Source organism: Lipophrys pholis (assembly GCF_963383615.2).
Source record: "Lipophrys pholis genome assembly, chromosome: 11".
Lineage (NCBI taxonomy): Eukaryota > Metazoa > Chordata > Actinopteri > Blenniiformes > Blenniidae > Lipophrys > Lipophrys pholis.
This window is the reverse complement of record NC_137631.1, coordinates 1,030,096-1,050,952: the sequence shown is the minus strand read 5'-3', so window position 1 is coordinate 1,050,952 and position 20,857 is coordinate 1,030,096. Positions and strand designations below refer to the sequence as shown.

The 20,857-nt window shown below is 49.4% G+C and overlaps 1 protein-coding gene across 1 annotated transcript; it reads left to right on the top strand.

The window, feature by feature from the left end:
• The first annotated feature begins 2,131 nt into the window (after positions 1–2,131).
• Positions 2,132–17,394, top strand: tango6 (transport and golgi organization 6 homolog). Its single transcript, XM_080474505.1, has 18 exons — positions 2,132–2,289; positions 2,654–3,288; positions 3,947–4,060; positions 4,472–4,619; positions 5,095–5,198; positions 5,708–5,870; positions 5,997–6,058; positions 6,154–6,266; positions 6,528–6,734; positions 7,106–7,232; positions 7,775–7,969; positions 8,202–8,345; positions 9,196–9,597; positions 10,999–11,056; positions 11,442–11,600; positions 13,070–13,221; positions 15,200–15,313; positions 17,126–17,394. The coding sequence occupies exons 1-18, from the start codon at positions 2,238–2,240 to the stop codon at positions 17,300–17,302; spliced, it is 3,126 nt and encodes a 1,041-aa protein (XP_080330631.1). The 5' UTR covers positions 2,132–2,237; the 3' UTR covers positions 17,303–17,394.
• Positions 17,395–20,857: the final 3,463 nt, after the last annotated feature.

The following is a 20,857-nucleotide window of genomic DNA, read 5'->3' as shown; positions in this document are numbered from 1 at the left end:
ACATCCAGATTATGGAGCATCTTCCTCCTCTAACATCCAGATTATAGAGCATCTTCCTCCTCTCACATCCAGATGACAGAGCATCTTCCTCCTCTAACATCCAGATTATGGAGCATCTTTCTCCTGTAACATCAGATTATAGAGCATCTTCCTCCTCTAACATCCAGATTATAGAACATCTTCCTCCTCTAACATCCAGATTATAGAGCATCTTCCTCTTCTAACATCCAGATGACAGAGCATCTTCCTCCTCTAACATCCAGATTATGGAGCATCTTCCTCCTCTAACATCCAGATTATGGAGCATCTTCCTCCTCTAACATCCAGATTATAGAGCATCTTCCTCCTCTAACATCCAGATTATAGAGCATCTTCCTCCTCTAACATCCAGATTATAGAGCATCTTCCTCCTCTAACATCCAGATTATGGAGCATCTTCCTCCTGTAACATCAGATTATAGAGCATCTTCCTCCACTGACTGGTTTTGTTGCAGACGTGACTGAAGCAGCCTTTCAGGACACGTTGAGGCTCGAGGAGGTCAGAGGAGCAGAGTTGAGTTTCTGGGTGAGAAGTTTCCTTCAACAAACGTCCGATAGACCAAACAGACTTTGTGCTGAAGGTTCCGCCGGCAGCCTGGGACAGACGCTGGGAGACGAACCAGGCCTGTTTACGTCTCAGGGCCTCGGCGGTCCGACCGTCTCACCGTCAAGGCTACAGCTGGCGACAACAGTCAGACAAAACAGCCAGAAGAAGCTTTATCCCCCCCCCCCCCCCCCCCCCCCCGAGACCAAACAACGGCTCGTCTTATCGCGGAGAGGGAAACCTTCACGACGGCCAAGCACAAACTTTCTCAGACAGACTGTCAACAAAGGTGTCAGAGGAAATCTACCAGAAGTGTCTGTAACGTGCAAAAGTCCCAAGGGAAATGAACCGTCAGCGTCTAAAATGTGAAGAAGACCAAGAAAATAGACTCCAGAACACGGAAGACAATCAAGGGAACGGGTGTTAAGTGTCCAAGGAACTGAGGCAGAATCTAGGAATGTGCCGATGTAAGCAGAACTGCCCGCAAAAGACCCCGTGAATGTCCAGGATTTGGACTAATAGTGTCTCAAGGAGATGAACAACATGTCCAAAATATGGAAAAACTAACCAGGATAATGGAGCAGAGGAAATAAACACGTCGACATTCTGAGACGTTGCCAAGGAAACGACCTGTAAGGGTGTAAAATGTGGAAAATACCAAGAAGACTTGCAATACGTGTCCAAAATATAGAAAACCCTCAGGAAGTGGACGTCAAGTGTCCTGGAAATGATGCATAGATGTCAACAAACAATGTGAATGTCCAGGATTTGGACTGATTGTGTCTCCAGGAGGAGAATGACACCGGACATAGAGTCTAAAACATGAAACGGTTCGAAGGACTACAGGAGCTGAAAACATAAAACAAAGACAACATCACTGCAAATGTCCAACAATGGCCTTCGAGTGTCCAGAATAGGACAAAGTGGATAAAGACAGATATCTTCAATATGGAAAACTTTCCAGGAAATGGACTTGAAGTGGACGAAAGTGGAAAATATAAAGAATATAAAGAAAGAAAGGCCAGTTAATGGACTTTGAGTGTCTAAAATGTGAAAGACGTCTTCAGGAGTCCAAAATAACTGCGTTTGAATTTCTACTCTAATTGATTGTCTTATTACGTATAGTACTTAAAGTATCACATCGTGTAAATATAAGGTTAAATGATTTGTACTCTTTAAAACTTTAAAACTGCTATAATGACAATAACACAAGTGGTCGCCTGCAGTGTCATTACCTATAATCGCCACCAGATGGGGCTACTGTCTATCCACCCCTCCAACAGCAGATGCTTTAAGTACTTTACGTAATAAAAGAATCGATTAGAGTAAAGAGAGTTTAAACTTCGTGACTAAATAAATACATTCATCTTTACTGGTCCGTATTTACCAATAAAATACGGATTAATTTAGAAAAAGTTACAATTAACGTGTCGCTTCTAAGACAATTCCGATTTATTCCGCCGTCCGTGAATGCGGCGTCATGACGTCACGGAGCTTCAGCCAATCCCGTACTGGAATGGCATTTACGCCGTGACGTCATGATCCGGCGCCGCAGATCTGTGTTTTTAGCATTTAGCCACGTGAGTCCGCTTTCCTCCTTAAACACATTAAAATCTAAATATTCTTCTTAAATATGAGACATTTGGAGTAAAAAATGACCTCCGAGATCCTGAGTGCGATTCAGGTCCTCACGAGACCCGCGGCCGGTGAGTGGAAGGAAGTTATAGCGGGAAAAACACGTCTGTCTGTGTGTGAGAGTGCATCTCTATTCTATGTGTGTGTGTGTGTGTGTGTGTGTGTGTGTGTGTGTGTGTGTGTGTGTGTGTGTGTGTGTGTGTGTGTGTGCCTGTATTCTGTGTGTCTGTCTGTCTGTCTGTCTGTCTGTCTGTCTGTCTGTGTATTCTGTGTGTGTGTGTGTGTATATATGTATTCTGTGTGTGTGTCCATGTAGTCTATGTGCGTGTGTGTGTTTGTGTCTATGTATTCTGTGTGTGTGTGTGTGTGTGTGTGTGTGTGTGTGTGTGTGTGTGTGTGTGTGTCGCAGGTTGATTGTGGTGTGTTCTTCTTCAGAGACCCTGGACTCTCCCTCCTCGCAGCAGCGCCCCCTGTTGGGAGCTCTGGAGGCGAACAGAGCCGCCCTCCTGGAGCGTCTCCATGGCGACAGCGGGCTGGCGGAGGTGCGGCGGCTGCGTGAGGACGTGAAGGCGGCGGCGGGCTGGTACGGCGAGGGTGGTGGCGAGGAGGACGGCGCCTGGAGCTTCGTGCAGGAGCTCCTCCTGCTGCTTCTCACCTTAGAGCGACACCTGAGCCAGCAGCTGCAGCGCTTCCAGGAGGCCCCGCCCCCTTCTGCAAGCCCCGCCCTGCACACGGCCCCGCCCCTCCCCCCCGACGTGCTGAGTGTGGCGCAGCAGAAGGCGCTGGCGGCGGCGCTGCAGTTCGCCGTGTGCCTCGGCCTCTGCCCCCACCTGGCGCCCGGGGTGGGAACGCCGCTGGGTTGCAGGTCGGCGTTCGGAACCCAGGTGGAGGCGCTGGTGGGAGAGGGGGCGGGGCCTGAGGCTGGGCGACGCCTCCTGGTGACCACAGAGGTGCTGCTGCAGGTGTGCGAGCTGTCGTCGCTCGCCACCGTCGTGTTCAGCCGACATCTGGGAGACGTGATGGCGGCGCTCTGCCAGCTAGGACATCAGCCGCTCCGCAACGGGCAGACGGTAACGAGAGCTCAGCAATCTCCTCCTCTTCCTCCTCTTCCTCCTCCTCTTACTCCTCCTCCTCCTCTTCCTCCTCTTCCTCCTCCTCCTCCTCTTCCTCGTCCTCCTCTTCCTCCTCCTGCTCGTCCTTATCCTCCTCCTCGTCCACCTGCACCTCCTCATCTTCCTCCTCTTCCTCCTCATCTTCCTGCTCCTCCTCCTCCTCTTCCTCCTCTTCCTCGTCCTCTTTCTCCTCCTCTTCCTCCTCCTGCTCGTCCTTATCCTCCTCTTCCTCGTCCTCTTTCTCCTCCTCTTCCTCCTCCTCCTCCTCTTCCTCCTCTTCCTCCTCCTGCTCGTCCTTATCCTCCTCCTCCTCCTCTTCCTCATCCTCTTCCTCCTCTTCCTCGTCCTCCTCTTCCTCCTCCTGCTCGTCCTCTTCCTCCTCCTCGTCCTCCTGCTCCTCCTCATCTTCCTCCTCTTCCTCGTCCTCTTTCTCCTCCTCTTCATCCCCCTCCTCCTCCTCTTCATCCTCCTCCTCTTCCTCCTCTTCCTCGTCCTCTTTCTCCTCCTCGTCCTCCTCTTCCTTCTTCTCCTCCTCCTCATCTTCCTCCTCATCCTCCCCCTGCTCCTCCTCTTCCTCAGTTTCTACCACAGCTTCAGTCCTCTCCTCTCCCTGCAGCTCAGTGTGGACGAGCGCCGTCGCTGTAAAGACGCTCTGAAGAATCTTCTGGATAAAGTTTACCAGCCGCTGGTCATCCGGGAGCTGCTCCTCCTGCAGGGGGCGCCAAAACAGGTGTGAGGGGAAACCACCACCACCACACACCTGTGTTCCTGCTGGGTGAGGCCGTCCAGGTGTCACTGCGGGCTTCAGGACTTCTGTGTTGTTGTTGAGGGCTGTTGTTTGTTTTTGTAACGTCGGTGTTTGTTTTTAACAAAATGTGTGATCTGAAAGAAAAAGTTTTTTATTCCGTGATGCACATTCGACAACACGTTTGAAGTAATTTGACACCAGCCTCCCCCTCTCGCACGGGGACAAAGAAAACACCTTAAAAACATGAATGTTAGTAAAAATAACAACCCAATATTTATTGATTCGGTTCTACGCTTCATATTTGATGTAATTTGACACCAGCTTCGCCTTTGTTTTTCAGTTGCAGTTTGCAGCAACATTTGAAACTAAAAGTGCTGACGTGTCTCCTGTCAGGGCGGTCCGGTGGGGGGCGGCGCCGGGCCGAGCTCCCGGCCGGCTCCGGCCTGGCTGAGGCGCCTGTGCGGTCGGCTGCTGTCGGAGAGGCTGGTGCAGCCCGGCGGCGTGCAGGCTGTGGTCCGGGCAGTGCTGGAGGGGGGCACAGGTGAGGGGGGGCACAGTGGGCGGGGGTCTAACATAAAGCCCGTGGGCCAACACCGACTCACCAGAGGCTCCAATCCGCCGGCTGAGACATCAGCATGACGGCTCGCTACCTGGTCGCTATCAAACTAGCCTCAAAGCCACGCTGGCAGCGGGAGTTTGTAAAAACACCCAGAATGCAACAGTTTTTTGGACTTTTCTCTCTATTTTGCAGAAGATTTCATTAAAATTGGCTTCATGTTGAGATTATAGTCATTTTCTCTTGTCGTTTTTTGTTTTTGTGCAGATCTATATATTTTCATCACGTACGCTCTGAACCACAACAAAGAAAAAAGTTTACATTTACAAAAATAAATTCAAATTTAAAGGCTTTTATTTTACGGCTCAAAATTAATGTGGCCTGAATGTGGGAAACCGACTTAAAATGTGTTTGACGCCCCCGATAGTTCTCTGACTGCAGTACCGTGTGTGTCCTGCAGGGGGCGAGTCAAACTGGAGGAAGTGCGACGCTGTGGCTCGGATCCTGGTGGCCTGTCCTCAGTCCACCTCCGCAGACCAATACTTCAAACTCCTTTGCCCTCAGGTGAGACGGGGCTCCAGGTGAAAACCTCAAACGTTTTGTTCTTCTGTTGCCACGACAACGGAGCTGGGACTGCGTGGTTTCATAGCAAAAAACAAGCAACAGCTCCACCTCGTGGCTCAACGTGCTAAATACATCGATTTCAGCATTTCTGCCGTTGCCGCGGAAACGCAAAGGTTTTCTGGAATGGAAACGCAAAAACAAATCATTTGACTTCACGTTGTGAAAACCGATCCTTCATTCTGTTTGTTAACAATCGTGTTGTTGTTGTTGTTGTTGACATTGTTATTTCCATTGTTGTAGTTTGTGTTTTTGATGTTGTTCATGTGGATTTGATGTTGTTCTGTTGACGACGTTGTTGTTCATGTTGTTGTTGTTCTGTTGACAATGTTGTTGTTCATGTTGTTGTTCTGTTGACGTTGTTGTTGTTGTTCATGTTGTTGTTGTTCTGTTGACGTTGTTGTTGTTGTTCATGTTGTTGTTGTTCTGTTGACGTTGTTGTTGTTGTTCAGATCCTGAACCTGCTTCACTTCAGAGACAAGCTGACGGCGCAGCAGTTCCAGCGTGTTGCCACCAGGACGGCGCTGTCTGTGATTCAGGAGCAGCCGGCTTTTGCTAAGCAGTACTTGCTGCGCCCCCTGCTGGCGGCGCTGCTCCGCTGCACCGCCACGGACGGTCAGTCACTCACTCAAACACCAACACACGACACATTTATTATTAATTCTCAAGTTCACAGAAATCAAACATGAAAGTTGTGTGTGTGTGTGTGTGTGTGTGTGTGTGTGTGTGTGTGTGTGTCAGACTGCGGGGGGTCGGAGGTGGACGAGGCCGAGCTGTCGCAGTGTTTGGACGACGTCTACAAGGTGAACCAGAGAAAGAACAAACAAACAACAAGCTCCTCTCCTGGATGTGAAACAGAACTGTGGGTTTGACCTTTGACCTCCGCTGTGTGTCTCAGGTGTGTGTGGTTGGAAGCAGTCCGTCTGCGTGTCTCCTGGACGCTCTGGAGGAAGTTCTCCCCGTCCTCTTCTCCCTCTTCTGCTTCACCAAAAAAAATGTCTCAAACCTTCGGTGAGGAAACACGACTTCTCTGATTGGCTCTCTCATGGCCTCATGGTCCTGCTATAACATGTTTGACCTCTAGGTGGAGCCATTGCAGCTCATCAGGAGTAGATGATCTGCTCAGAACCAGTTTAGCCTCAAACTCGTCCACATTGAACCCAGAACTACAAGTGCTGTGTGTGTGTGTGTGTGTGTGTGTGTGTGTGTGTGTGTGTGTGTGTGTGTGTGTGTGTGTGTGTGTGTGTGTGTGTGCGCGTGTGCGCTCCACAGCGCCCCCTGTCAGGAAGTCCTGCTGTGGTACCTGAGCCACGCCGACCCCCCCGCCGCACTCTCAGCCCTGCGGCGGCTGTCAGGCCTGCAGGGGGCGGGGGGGTCAGGGGGGTCAGGGGGGTCAGGGGGGCGGGACGTGGCCACAGGCTTCACCTTCAGCCCAGGCAGCGATGGAGGAGCCCGGCTGAGCCGCATCCAGAGCTGCAGGTGAGTGTGTGTGTGTGTGTGTGTGTGTGTGTGTGTGTGTGTGTGTGTGTGTGTGTGTGTGTGTGTGTGTGTGTGTGTGTGTGTGTGTGTGTGTGTGTGTGTGTGTGTGTGTGTGTGTGTGTGTGTGTGTGTGTGACCCTGTGTGTGTGTGTGTGTGTGTGTGTGTGTGACCCTGTGTGTGTGACCCTGTGTGTGTGTGTGTGTGTGTGTGTGTGCGTGTGTGTGTGTGACCCTGTGTGTGTGTGTGACCCTGTGTGTGTGTGTGTGTGTGTGTGTGTGTGTGTGTGTGTGTGTGTGTGTGTGTGTGTGTGTGTGTGTGTGTGTGTGTGTGTGTGTGTGTGTGTGTGTGACCCTGTGTGTGTGTGTGTTAGCGACGAGGACGATCAGCTGTTCCAGCGGCTCTCAGAGGAGCAGTGGAGACTAAAGACTCTGATGCTGCTGTTGACTGAACTGAAAGAAAATCAGCTGCCTGCAGACTTCTTCCTGCTGCTGCTGCAGGTCAAACACTCTACTCTACTCTACTCTACTCTACTCTACTCTACTCTACTCTACTCTACTCTACCGTACCCTACCCTACTCTACTCTACCCTACTCTACTCTACCCTACTCTACTCTACTCTACTCTACTCTACTCTACTCTACCCTACCCTACCCTACCCTACCCTACCCTACCCTACTCTACTCTACTCTACTCTACCCTACTCTACTCTACTCTACCCTACTCTACTCTACCCTACTCTACTCTACCCTACCCTACCCTACTCTACTCTACTCTACCCTACCCTACCCTACTCTACCCTACCCTACTCTACTCTAATCTACCCTACTCTACTCTAATCTACCCTACTCTAATCTACTCTACCCTACTCTACTCTACTCTACTCTACTCTACTCTACTCTAATCTACCCTACTCTACTCTACTCTACTCTAATCTACCCTACTCTACCCTACTCTACTCTACTCTACTCTACTCTACTCTACTCTACTCTACCTTTCTCTGCTCTACATCGTGATGACGTTTCCTCTGCACCTCCGGCAGGAGCTGACCAGCTGGGCTGAGGAAGAGGAGGATGAGGAGGAGGAGCCTGTTGTGGCGGCCATGACGCTGCTGGAGGTGGAGCATCGTCTGCAGGGCGGAGCTGAGAGAGGAGGCCGGAGGTTATCTCTGCTGCAGGTGCTGGCGGTGATGGTGGAGAGTCTGGAGCACGGCCAGCTGCTGAGGAGCACAGCGCAGGTAATGAGCACCAGGCTGGCTAGCAGGCTAATGCTAACACAGGCTAATGCTAACACAGGCTAAGTTGAGCTCATCTTAACCTTTATTAGCTGAACCCAGTGTAGCTCGTGTCATGCTACCGTTAAAGAACTCACTCACACTCAACATATTTTAGCTTAGCCTGACTTTAGCGTATTTGGTCCTCGCCCGGCGCCACACAGCTCTTCCCTCCCGCCGTCTGTTCTGCCTGCAGGTGGTGGACTTCATGGTGTCGCTGCTCCAGAGGGCTTGTGTGGGCCTGAACCGGGGCCCCGGGCCAGAGGTTTGGAACCCTGTGGAGAGCCAGACGCTGAGCATGGGGATGGGCCTGGTGGCCACGCTGCTGTCCGGACCTCCGGTACCGACACTCCGTTGTTGTTATTTACCTTCGTCTCAATTCTGCCTCTGTTGTGTCTTGATGCTCAGAAATCGGTTCATATTGATCGATTGTGGTACTTTTTGGTTTTTTCTCTCTCTGTACTTCCTTTTTTGTACATAATTACTGTTTACTGTTCGCTGAACTTCTGAGCACCTGAACGCTTCATTTGGGGTCCAGTAGCACGCATGACAGAAATGACCGGATGTCCCTGAACGCCCCATGTTTGAGAGCCTGTGACAGAGAGTTGATATCAGAACAGAAATGACCGGATGTCCCTGAACGCCCCATGTTTGAGAGCCTGTGACAGAGAGTTGATATCAGAACAGAAATGACCGGATGTCCCTGAACGCCCCATGTTTGAGAGCCTGTGACAGAGAGTTGATATCAGAACAGAAATGACCGGATGTCCCTGAACGCCTCATGTTTGAGAGCCTGTGACAGAGAGTTGATATCAGAACAGAAATGACCGGATGTCCCTGAACGCCTCATGTTTGAGAGCCTGTGACAGAGAGTTGATATCAGAACAGAAATGACCGGATGTCCCTGAACGCCTCATGTTTGAGAGCCTGTGACAGAGAGTTGATATCAGAACAGAAATGACCGGATGTCCCTGAACGCCTCATGTTTGAGAGCCTGTGACAGAGTTGATATCAGAACAGAAATGACCGGATGTCCCTGAACGCCTCATGTTTGAGAGCCTGTGACAGAGACTTGATATCAGAACAGAAATGACCGGATGTCCCTGAACGCCTCATGTTTGAGAGCCTGTGACAGAGAGTTGATATCAGAACAGAAATGACCGGATGTCCCTGAACGCCTCCTGTCTCAGCTCAGTTCGGAGGACTACTCGTCCATGTCTCGGCTGCTTCCTCCTCTGGAGACGTTGGCTCAGCGGCACTCTGACGCCTTCATCCAGGGGCTGGCGTCCGACCTCCGAGCCGTCATCGCCACGCACGGAGCGTACCGGCCCGAAGACCTCGCCCACGCCGCCGCCTCAGCAGCGACGGCTCCGCCACACGCCACACACCCCGCTCCAGCAGCAAACATCAGCCCGCAGGCGCCCGGCAGCAGCCAATCACAACCCCGGCCGCCTCCCAGGCCGCTTTCTGATTGGCTGCTGGAGGCCTGTAACCCTGATGTGCCGACCCGGGCCCTCGCCCTGAGGACCCTCACCCAGATGGTGCAGGTCAAAGATCCCGGGGTCGTCCAGGCTCAGGACAAAGTCGTCACGGTGAGTTGATCACTGAAGTTATAATATATATTGAGACGTTCCTCGTCTTTTCTGCTCCTCTACCTGAAGAGCAGCTGCAAACTCTGAAATCTTAAAGATCAGCTCAGTGCCACTTTTCAAAATTACAAGTTGAGACAAATTTACTTCAGGGACTTTTCAGACTTTGGTTTGTTTAAAATGTGATGTCATGCTCATTTTGACCAAATTTGAAGAATCGGTTCAAGGTTTTATTTTGGGCTTTGTTTGGTACGGTGGCCTGGAGGTGCAAAACATTACAAACTTCAGAAAGCACTACTAAATCCAGAAAACACTACAAATTAAAGAAAATGCTCCCAAATTCAAAAATCTCTACAAAACAGAGAAAACGTTACCAAATTCAAAAAACACTACACAATTCAAAAAATACTACTGAATAGAGAAATCACTACCAATTTTGGGGGTATTTTGTTGTATTTTCTCTATTTTGTAGTGCTTTTGAGATTTGGTGGTATTTACTCTATTTGGTAGTGTTTACTCTATTTGGTAGTGTTTACTGTATTTGGTAGTGTTTACTAGTGTTTACTCTATTTGGTAGTGTTTCGTAGTATTTGGTAGTGTTTACTCTATTTGGTAGTGTTTACTGTATTTGGTAGTATTTGGTAGTGTTTACTCTATTTGGTAGTGTTTACTGTATTTGGTCGTATTTGGTAGTGTTTACTCTATTTGGTAGTGTTTACTGTATTTGGTCGTATTTGGTAGTGTTTACTCTATTTGGTAGTGTTTACTGTATTTGGTAGTATTTGGTAGTGTTTACTCTATTTGGTAGCATTTACTGTATTTGGTAGTATTTGGTAGTGTTTACTCTATTTGGTAGTGTTTCCTGAATTTGGGAGTATTTGGTAGTGTTTCCTCTATTTGGTAGTGTTTACTCTATTTGGTAGTGTTTCCTCTATTTGGTAGTATTTCCTGTATTTGGTAGTGTTTACTGTATTTGGTAGTATTTGGTAGTGTTTCCTCTATTTGGTAGTGTTTCCTCTATTTGGTAGTGTTTGGTAGTGTTTCCTGTATTTGGTAGTATTTGGTAGTGTTTCCTGTATTTGGTAGTATTTCCTGTATTTGGTAGTGTTTGGTAGTGTTTACTGTATTTGGTAGTGTTTATTGTATTTGGTAGTATTTGGTAGTGTTTCCTCTATTTGGTAGTGTTTCCTCTATTTGGTAGTGTTTGGTAGTGTTTCCTGTATTTGGTAGTATTTGGTAGTATTTCCTGTATTTGGTGTTGATGTGCTGTGGCTCAGACTCATTGACTGTTCTGTGTAAAGAGGAAGGAGCCCCCCTGCTGTGAAAACAAACCCTTTGATTTCTGTCTTTGATCTGCAGCATCGATCTTCTTCTGGTTTGAATCACACTTTGTTTCTCCTGCAGCTCTTCTTAGAAAACCTGGAACATGAAGACTCCTTCGTTTACCTGTCAGCCATTCAAGGTGAAGCAGATCCAGTTGAAAATATTCAGATTCCTCCCATGTACTGAGAAGATACTTCACCAAAGCAGCAGAACATCACTTTTGATTTGGACTCTTGTTAAATGAGCTTTTAACTTTAATTAAAGTTCCAATTTGATTTTCTATTAATTTCTCACCAGTTTCTGAGGAGTTCATTTTGACTTTATCTTCTGGTTCTGAAGTTGATGTGAAGCAAGTTTATACTTTAGTTCTGGACTTTGGATGATTTCTGGAATATTTCCTTGATTTCTGGTTATTTTCAGGCTGAATGTCGATTTGTGTGTAAAGTGATTTTAATTTGATTGTTTTTGCTTTGAACTTTAGATGTAGTCTATTTTAATGTCTACCCCCCCCCCCCCCCCCCCAGGTCTCTCTGTTCTTGTTGACTCGTACCCGGACCGGATCCTGCAGCGCCTCCTGCAGGACTTCCAGCTCGGCCCGTCGCGTCCTTCGGCCGACCCGCAGCGTTCGCTGGAGACCCGGCTGAAAGTGGGCGAGGTCCTGATGAGGGCGAGCCGGGCCATGGGTGTGTGTGTGTGTGTGTGTGTGTGGACTGCAGGTCTGACCCAGACGGCTGCATGCTTGGCTCTGCTCTGGGTCGCTCCCGGTGCTCAGAGTCGTTGCCACACAGAAAGTTTAACCCCACGTTGACACAGTGCAGGTCTGGATTATTGGACTGCTGCTGTGGCAGATTAGAGGAACTGTCGGTCAGTTTAATAACCGATTCACTCTGTGGAGGAAGATGCTCTATAATCGGATGTCAGAGGAGGAAGATGCTCTATAATCTGGATGTTAGAGGAGGACGATACTCTATAATCTGATGTTAGAGGAGGAAGATGCTCTATAATCTGATGTTGGCGGATGAAGATGCTCTATAATCTGATGTTGGGGAAGCTGCTCTATAATCTGATGTTGGCGGAGGAAGATGCTCTATAATCTGATGTTGGCGGAGGAAGATGCTCTATAATCTGATGTCAGATGAGGAAGATGCTGTATAATCTGGATGTTAGAGGAGGGTGATGCTGTATGATCTGATGTTAGAGGAGGAAGATGCTCTATAATCTGATGTTGGGGGAGGAAGATGCTCTATAATCTGATGTTAGAGGGGGAATATGCTCTATAATCGGATGTTGGAGGAGGGAGATGCTCTATAATCGGATGTCAGATGAGGAGGATGCTCTATAATGTGATGTTGGAGGGGACGGTGCTCTATAATCTGATGTTAGATGGGAGATGCTCTATAATCTGATGTTAGAGGGGGATGCTCTATAATCTGATGTTGGAGGAGGAAGAACCTCTATAATCCGGATGTCAGAAGAAGACGACCCTCTATAATCCGGATGTCAGAAGAAGAAGATGCTCTATAATCTGATGTTAGTAGTTTAATTTGTTTAGTTATTTTTATCGGTTCTATCTATTTCTACCTTTCGGCGGTTTTAGCCGTGTCCTCGCAGCTTTCCAGTTGTCAGTTCCTCCACATATCAAACGGGGAACCTGCTTTAGTTCTTTAGGTTTTACGTTGGAGCAGTTTTCTGGAGCGACTCCAGAGCCGCGGCTTGCCGTGAGCAGCTGTGAGCCGGCGGCAGCTCGCCTCTTTGTGTGTCTCTTAAGAACTCAGCTGGTCTGAAAGCAGCATCACTCATGTTGAGGCGGCGGGTAAAGACGCTCCCTTGTTGTCTGTGGCAGCTGGCTCGCCGCCGCCGCCGCCGCTCTGTGAAGCTCAGTGATCCAGAGCTGTGGAGAGTCACAACAGTATTGACACTGAAATGAGATGAAACCCTCCTTGTGAAGGCGATTCAAACAAAAACCAAACAAAAAATGGCGAAATATGAATATTTGTGCCGCTTGAGTGGAGTCGTCCTGCGCACCATGGACGTAGTGGACAACGATGTGGACGTTATGGGACGTTACACGATGATAAAAGTGACCACATTGTGGATTCCAGAGTGAAGATGTGAGAACCTTTCTACTCTCTTCCTCCTGCTGCTGCTGCAGGGGAGCTGGCGCCTCACCTGGGTCGTCCTCTAGTGGCCGTCTTCCTCCGAGGGACGAGGGACCCGGACCGGAGCGTCCGAGCCAGCAGCCTGTCCAACCTGGGCGAGCTGTGTCAGAGGATGGACTACTCGCTGGGACCTCTGGCTCAGGAGGTCAGAACTTTATACTTCTTAATAGAAGACACATTCAAACAGTGTGACTGAAACTGCCTATATTACCGTATGTTCTGGACTAAAAGTTGCTCCTGAGTTAAAAAATGCGTTAAGAAAAATTTAAAAGTCGCATTCATAAGTGTTCTGTTCTCCAGTCGTGCAGAAGTTTCTCACACACTTTTCTATTTTCTATTTTTAGTTTAAATCCTCTGTGGACATTTTTCTTTTTTTTACTGCTGAGTTCTGGGAAGTAAAATATATCAAATACAGTCGTAATGGAGGTTTTTTGTGTTGCTGTAGCAGATTTCTGTTGTCATGCACTGACATCTAGTGGTCCAACTTGGTAAGCATCACTATATTAGGATATATATTGTTTCTTAATATACCTAGCATGAGCAACCGCACAACAAAAAAAAAAAGTGACTTATAATCCAGGAAATACGGTAGTGATGTGAAAAGTGAAGCGCCTACATATACTGTGTTTTCTACACTATAATTCGCTCCTGAGTGTGAATCACACACAAACACACACATCAGCAGTGATCAAGCTTTCTTTTGAAAACGTTGTGGTGGAAACGGTTCCAATCACCGGGCCAAATCATCAGCCAATCAGCTGCTAGTACAGCTTGACTGGTTACCGTGGTACCGAGACGATGTCGAGGCCTCGCTGTGTGTGATCCTGCTGTGATCCTGCTGTGATCGGGCTGTGATCCTGCTGTGATCCTGCTGTGATCGGGCTGTGATCCGGCTGTGATCGGGCTGTGATCCTGCTGTGATCCTGCTGTGATCCTGCTGTGATCCTGCTGTGATCCTGCTGTGATCCTGCTGTGATCCGACTGTGATTGGGCTGTGATCCTGCTGTGATCGGGCTGTGATCGGGCTGTGATCCTGCTGTGATCCTGCTGTGATCGGGCTGTGATCCTGCTGTGATCCGGCTGTGATCGGGCTGTGATCGGGCTGTGATCCGGCTGTGATTGGGCTGTGATCCTGCTGTGATCCTGCTGTGATCGGGCTGTGATCCTGCTGTGATCCGGCTGTGATCGGGCTGTGATCCTGCTGTGATCGGGCTGTGATCCTGCTGTGATCCGGCTGTGATCGGGCTGTGATCCTGCTGTGATCCTGCTGTGATCGGGCTGTGATCTGGCTGTGATCCTGCTGTGATCCTGCTGTGATCCTGCTGCGGCGGTCGCTGCTCCAGGTGAAACGTGCTGCTGTTGTATAAACCAGCGTCAGTGTCAGCAGGAGGAAGAGAATGCTGACTCATTAAGCTGCACCATTGTGTGTGTGTGTGTGTGGGTGTGTGTGTGTGTGTGTGTGTGTGTGTGTGTGTGTGTGTGTGTGTGTGTGTGTGTGTGTGTGTGTGTGTGTGTGTGTGTGTGTGTGTGTGTGTGTGTGTGTGTGTGTGTGTGTGTGTGTGTGTGTGTGTGTGTGTGTGTGTGTGTGTGTTGGTGTGTGTGTCAGTCAGCTGCTGACCACCACACATCCTGATGATTCCTTCATTCTTCACGTCGGCCGTCCATCATCTGATCCATGGACCCAAAACATCCACAAATTCCTTTTCATTGTTGGAATGAACAGAAACCGAAATAAACCTAAAGAACAATTTCTACTCATTTAACTTAAATTCACTACAATAACACACAGAAATGGAATTGGCACAATAATCCAATCCAGATTATTATGATAATTCTATTTAAGTAAAAATGCTGTTTGGCAAAGCAGCAGTTAGTTTCACTGAATATTGTGACCAAATTAAAGTAGACATAAGATGATTGTTTTAAATAAAGAGAAGAAGAAGGAGGAAGAGAAACTTATCCAAGATACAGTTTATTACTTAAAAAAATCACCAACTATTTTAAACGGCAAAATGAAAACCCTGGGGGACCCAGTATTGATCCCAGAGGAACTCCAAACTAAACGCAGAAGATCCTTCGTGGACATCCGGATGTTTTGACGCCTGACGTTTGTCTGTTTGCAGCTCAGCTCATGTTTGACTGCTCTGATGAAGACGGAGAAGGAGGCGGAGGTGCGGAGAGCCGCCGTCCACGTCATCGTCCTCCTGCTCCGAGGCCTCAGCGACAAAACCACCCAGGTACGCTTTCCGGGTCGCCGTGGAAACACCACACTTCCTGTCTTCTCGTGGAAAAAAACGAGACTTAATATGCTGTAACACCGATAGTGAAAACATGAGACGGCCGATGTTGCCATGGATACAGAGTGTCCCCTGTGTCATTGAGTTCTGTCGTCATGGCAACGAGATGCATTCCATGGTGTAGTTGTTGAAACGTGATGCTTCCTATGTCGTCGCAATTTCTTCTCATCTCACCACAACCAGTGTTTGAATGCTCCGTTGTCATGGAAACGTGGCGTTCTCTATGGCAGCGTGCTCTGTCGTCATGGAAACGTAGTGAGCCCTCAGCCGGCGCCGTGTTTGTCGCAGGACAGTAAAAGTTTGTGTGAACCCGAATCAAACTCGATCAAACGTCTCGGGTTAAGTTTTAGTCTCGCTAACGGGAGTGAAACCACACACACACACACACACACACACACACACACACACACACACACACACACACACACACACACACACACATTGCAGATGGAGAGTGTAGTTCCAGACGTGGCAGAGGGGGGTGTAGTGGCGGGGGGGTGGGGGTGGGGGTGTAGTCCCGGACCGTGCAGAGGGGGGGCGCAGTTCTGGACGGTGCAGGAGGGGGGGGTGTTGTTCCAGACGGTCCCGTCACCCAGCCTGCCTCCGTCACCTCCAGGATTATAGAGCTGCGTCAGTGTGAACACGGTGTTTAGACACATTCCTGTCCTGAAGGTCGTCCACCAGTCAAACCTCGTCCAGGAACATCGTCCAATGAAGCTTCAGCAGAAGAACCAGAAGGAAGAAGAATTTAAAAAGGAAACTTCAACTTTATTAATCTCTTCATTTCCTCTAACTTCCATCGTTACAGGAAGTGGAGACCAGATCTTGCTCTTCCCTCCACCTCCCCCCCTCCCACCTCCTCCATCACCTCCTCCTCCTCCCACCTCCACCTCCTCCCTCATCGACCTCCACCTCCTCTCTCCTGCTCTTCTCCCCTCTTCCTCCTCCTCCCCCCCTCTCTCCACCTCCTCCTCCTTCCCCCTCCCACCTTCCTCCTCCCCCCTCCCACCTCCTCCATCACCTCCTCCTCCTCCCACCTCCCCCTCTTCCTCCTGTCCCCTCATTCCTCCTCCTCCTCCACCCTCCCACCTCCTCCTCCTCCTGTCCCCAGGTCTTCAGCAGGTCATTATCCAGCAGTAATAAGAGGATCTGAGGTGGAGCAGCCTAGACAGAAAACATTTCTTCCTCCTCCTCCTCCACCCTCCCACCTCCTCCACCTCCACCTCCTCCTCCTGTCCCCAGGTCTTCAGCAGGTCATTATCCATCAGTAATAAGAGGATGTGAGGTGGAGCAGCCTGGACAGAAAACATTTCTTCCTCCTCCTTCTCCTGTCCCCTCCTTCCTCCTCCTCCCCCCCTCTCTCCTCCCCCCCCTCCCACCTCCTCCTCCTCCTGTCCCCTCCTTCCTCCTCCTCCCCCCCTCTCTCCTCCTCCTCCTCCACCCTCCCACCTCCTCCTCCTCCTCCTGTCCCCAGGTCTTCAGCAGTAATAAGAGGATCTGAGGTGGAGCAGCCTGGACAGAAAACATTTCTTCCTCCTCCTTCTCCTGTCCCCTCCTCCCCCCCTCTCTCCACCACCTCCCCCCTCCCATTTCTTCCTCCTCCTGATGCGTTTCAGCCTTTCCAGCTTCACTTTCTAGATTTAGTTTGATGTTTTCTCATCATTTCTTTACAAAAGCCTCTGAGGTGAATGAGAAGAGAAGCTGCAGGTTTAAAGTCTGACAGCAGCAGGCTGACCGGGTCGTCCTCCTCAGGTCCTGGCCGACGTCCTGCTGGACCTGTACAGGGCCCTGAGGGGCGTGGCCATCCGGGACCCGGACCAGGTGGCGGCGCTGCAGGCTCAGCTGGCTCTGGAGGAGCTGGACCTGGTGATGAGGAGGTTCCTCTTCCCCCAGCAGAGGCTGGAGAAGAAGATCGTGGTGCTGCCGTGACCAGATGGAGGTGAAGAAACTGCAGCTTCAACGCAAACCTTTTTACAGCCAGTCAGCACTTTTTCTTTTTTTAATAAAAGTTCAAGCACATGAAAGTTTCTGCTCTTTTGTTCTCCATCACCATCTCTCCATCACCATCTCTCCATCACCATCTCTCCATCACCGTCTCTCCATCACCATCTCTCCATCACCATCTCTCCATCACCATCTCTCTCATCACCATCTCTCCATCACTTCTCTCCATCACTTCTCTCCATCACCATCTCTCCATCACGTCTCTCCATCACCATCTCTCATCAAGTCTCTCCATCACCATCTCTCTCATCACCATCTCTCCATCACTGTCTCTCCATCACCATCTCTCCATCACCATCTCTCATCAAGTCTCTCCATCACCATCTCTCCATCACGTCTCTCCATCACCATCTCTCCATCACCATCTCTCCATCACGTCTCTCCATCACGTCTCTCATCACGTCTCTCCATCACGTCTCTCCATCACCATCTCTCCATCACGTCTCTCTCCATCACCATCTCTCCATCACCATCTCTCTCTCCATCACGTCTCTCTCTCCATCACCATCTCTCCATCACCGTCTCTCTCTCCATCACTGTCTCTCCATCACCATCTCTCTCTCCATCACCGTCTCTCTCCATCACCATCTCTCTCTCCATCACCATCTCTCTCCATCACCATCTCTCTCTCCATCACTGTCTCTCTCTCCATCACCGTCTCTCTCCATCACCGTCTCTCCATCACCATCTCTCTCCATCACCATCTCTCTCTCTCCATCACCGTCTCTCTCCATCACCATCTCTCTCTCCATCACTGTCTCTCCATCACCGTCTCTCTCCATCACCGTCTCTCCATCACGTCTCTCCATCACCGTCTCTCTCTCCATCACCGTCTCTCTCTCCATCACTGTCTCTCCATCACCGTCTCTCTCTCCATCACTGTTTCTCCATCACCATCTCTCTCTCCATCACTGTCTCTCCATCACCATCTCTCTCTCCATCACCGTCTCTCCATCACCGTCTCTCCATCACCGTCTCTCTCCATCACGTCTCTCCATCACCGTCTCTCTCTCCATCACCGTCTCTCTCCATCACGTCTCTCCATCACCATCTCTCTCTCCATCACCGTCTCTCTCCATCCTCATATTTTATAGTCGAGCTCACTCTTAGATTACTTTAATGATTCCTGATTAGTTTCTACACTAGAGCTTCTTGTAAATAAACTCATTATCGCACTGAAAAGTAGTTTGTGGCTGTTTGGCCCGATGGAGTGTTGCTAATTTTAGCCCTGAGTCCCTCCTCCGCCTCCTCCTCCTCCACCTCCTCCACCTCCTCCTCCTCCTCCTCCTCCCTAGCTCCAGCAGCTCCTCGGCCGGGGCGGAACAACATGTTGCTTGTCCATCTTTATGACACATATTTTGACATGTGATTCAAACTCAGCAGTGACTTATAGTCCAGGAAATACGGTACATGTAGGCATTTCACGTTCACATCACTACTGTATTTCCTGGACTACAAGTCGCTCATGCTAAATATATTAAAGAATATACATCCAAATATAGTGATACTTACCAAGCTGCTTCATTAACACACAAAAACCTCCATTACAACTATTTCGTGAAAGTGAGCGGCTGCTCTGAAAGATGTTCTCTATTGTTCCACGCTGACGAGGCTTCTGCCGCCGCTCAGTGACCTCGTGCCGTGGGGGCGTCAGACGAATGTGTAGGAGGTGAAAATGAGTCTGAGGAAGAGTTTGAACAGCGACAGTCCAACGAAGAAACGGAGACATTCCTTCTTTTGTCTCGTCCCATACGAGCTGCGACCTCCACGTCTCGCCCTCTGTGAGCCTACGGGAAACAAACAGAACGGCCGTCAGCAGTGTTTGCAGTCCGATGATGGAACCCCACCCCCACCCCTCCCGAGGTACTGCCACCTCCTCCATCACTGTGGCAGATCCAGGCCTCTGCAGACCAGGAGACCACACCTGCACTCAGCGAGGAGGTAATACTGTGTACCCGTCACACACACACACACACCGGGTACTTGTCTTTTTTTAAAGTTGTGTCTCTGTTCACACTCTCACGTCGGCCTTTATGTTCGTCATTCTATCGTTCTTGTCTTGGCAAACTGCCAGTTGTTCTGATGGGGGAATAATAAGGTCGTCACACAGGTTGTCAAACATAAAGCCTGAGAGTCGGATCATTAGACTTATCGAGTCCCGCAAGAGAGGTTCAGGCCCCGCCCACACGGCGACGCCGTTTCATGTAACCATGGTTTATGTCTGATTATTTTCGCAACGTTTTTTTAATTGGCTCCAGCGTTGAGGAATTAGAAAACACCTCCGAGGCTTTAATGTGTTAATGGACTAGATGTACTTTAGCTGAAAGCGATGATGTCATGGCCCCGCCTCTAAACCTATAACCCCGCCCCCCCCTGTGATGTCATTAACACCACCAACATGGCGGACTACCTCCTCCAGGTGGAGCTGCAGAAGCTGCTGATGCTCGTCGCTTTAATAAGGACACATGATGGATTTGTCCATTTCTACGTTTTTTCATGCTTCGTGTCTTCTTCTCTGTTTCTGCTGTATTTCTGTGGCAGCGCTACAGCGCCACCTATAGGCCACACATGTGTACTACATCATTTTCAGTAGATTTCATGGTGTCACCCAGATGCAGCTGTTTCCCTCGTGAATGGAAAAACTTGTTAAGAACGACGGAGAGAGAGGAGATGATTACGGCTCGTGTGGGCGGGGCCTGAGTTGGATGAAGGTCTGGACTCTGATTGGTCCGTTCAAACACTTTAACATGCTTTGGTGTAAACGTTTCTATTGTTGCTATGCTGGATGTTTCTGATCGTCGTTCCTGCTGGAAGGTGAAGCTGCCCTCCTTACAGCATGATGCTGCCTCCGCCGTGCTTCAGAGGGATGGTGTGTTCAGGGTTATGTCCAGTGCTGGTTTTCATTTAGTGTCCTCTGACCAGAGCTCCATCCTCCATGTTTGCTGAGTCCTCAGCATGGCTGGTGTCACACTGCAGACGGGACCTCCTGTGGCTCCGTCAGCTTTTAAATGAGATGAAAGTCACTCGATTTCTGTAAAACATCGTCTAATTGTATGATATGCAATAAACATCCTAAATCTGAGGTACTTTCAGGCCGACCACTCATATCTCAGTTTTCATCATTACCATTATCATTACTAGTTACCGGAGGAAATGTCAAAAAGGTTAAAGAGGTCATTTGGCTGTTAATCCCAGTGATTGATCTCAGTTCAGGCTGGAGCACATCCCGTCAGACTCTGGATGAATTCCTTCTTCCAGCTCCAGTTCCTCGTCACGTCAAGGTGAAGATGGCGCCTCCGGGCGAAGCTTCGATTGGAGCGCTCATTCTGTGGCAGCATCGGTAAGCAGGTTAGAAATGATCACCAGACTGCTGATGGTAAATTGGATCCGACTTTTCTAATCCACTCAGCGTTTTCTCAGAGGTCGCCGCTCCTGAAACAGCTGGACCAAAACAGTCGGCTGGAGAGAGAATGACTGACG

What these genes read in the sequence shown, in the direction of transcription:
- tango6 (XM_080474505.1), top strand. Translation starts at nt 2,238, where the DNA reads ATGACCTCCGAGATCCTGAGTGCGATTCAGGTCCTCACGAGACCCGCG. An exon ending in CCTCACGAGACCCGCGGCCG is followed by an intron (nt 2,290 to 2,653) that starts GTGAGTGGAAGG and finishes GTTCTTCTTCAG; the next exon opens with AGACCCTGGACTCTCCCTCC. An exon ending in TCTTCCTGCTGCTGCTGCAG is followed by an intron (nt 7,233 to 7,774) that starts GTCAAACACTCT and finishes CACCTCCGGCAG; the next exon opens with GAGCTGACCAGCTGGGCTGA.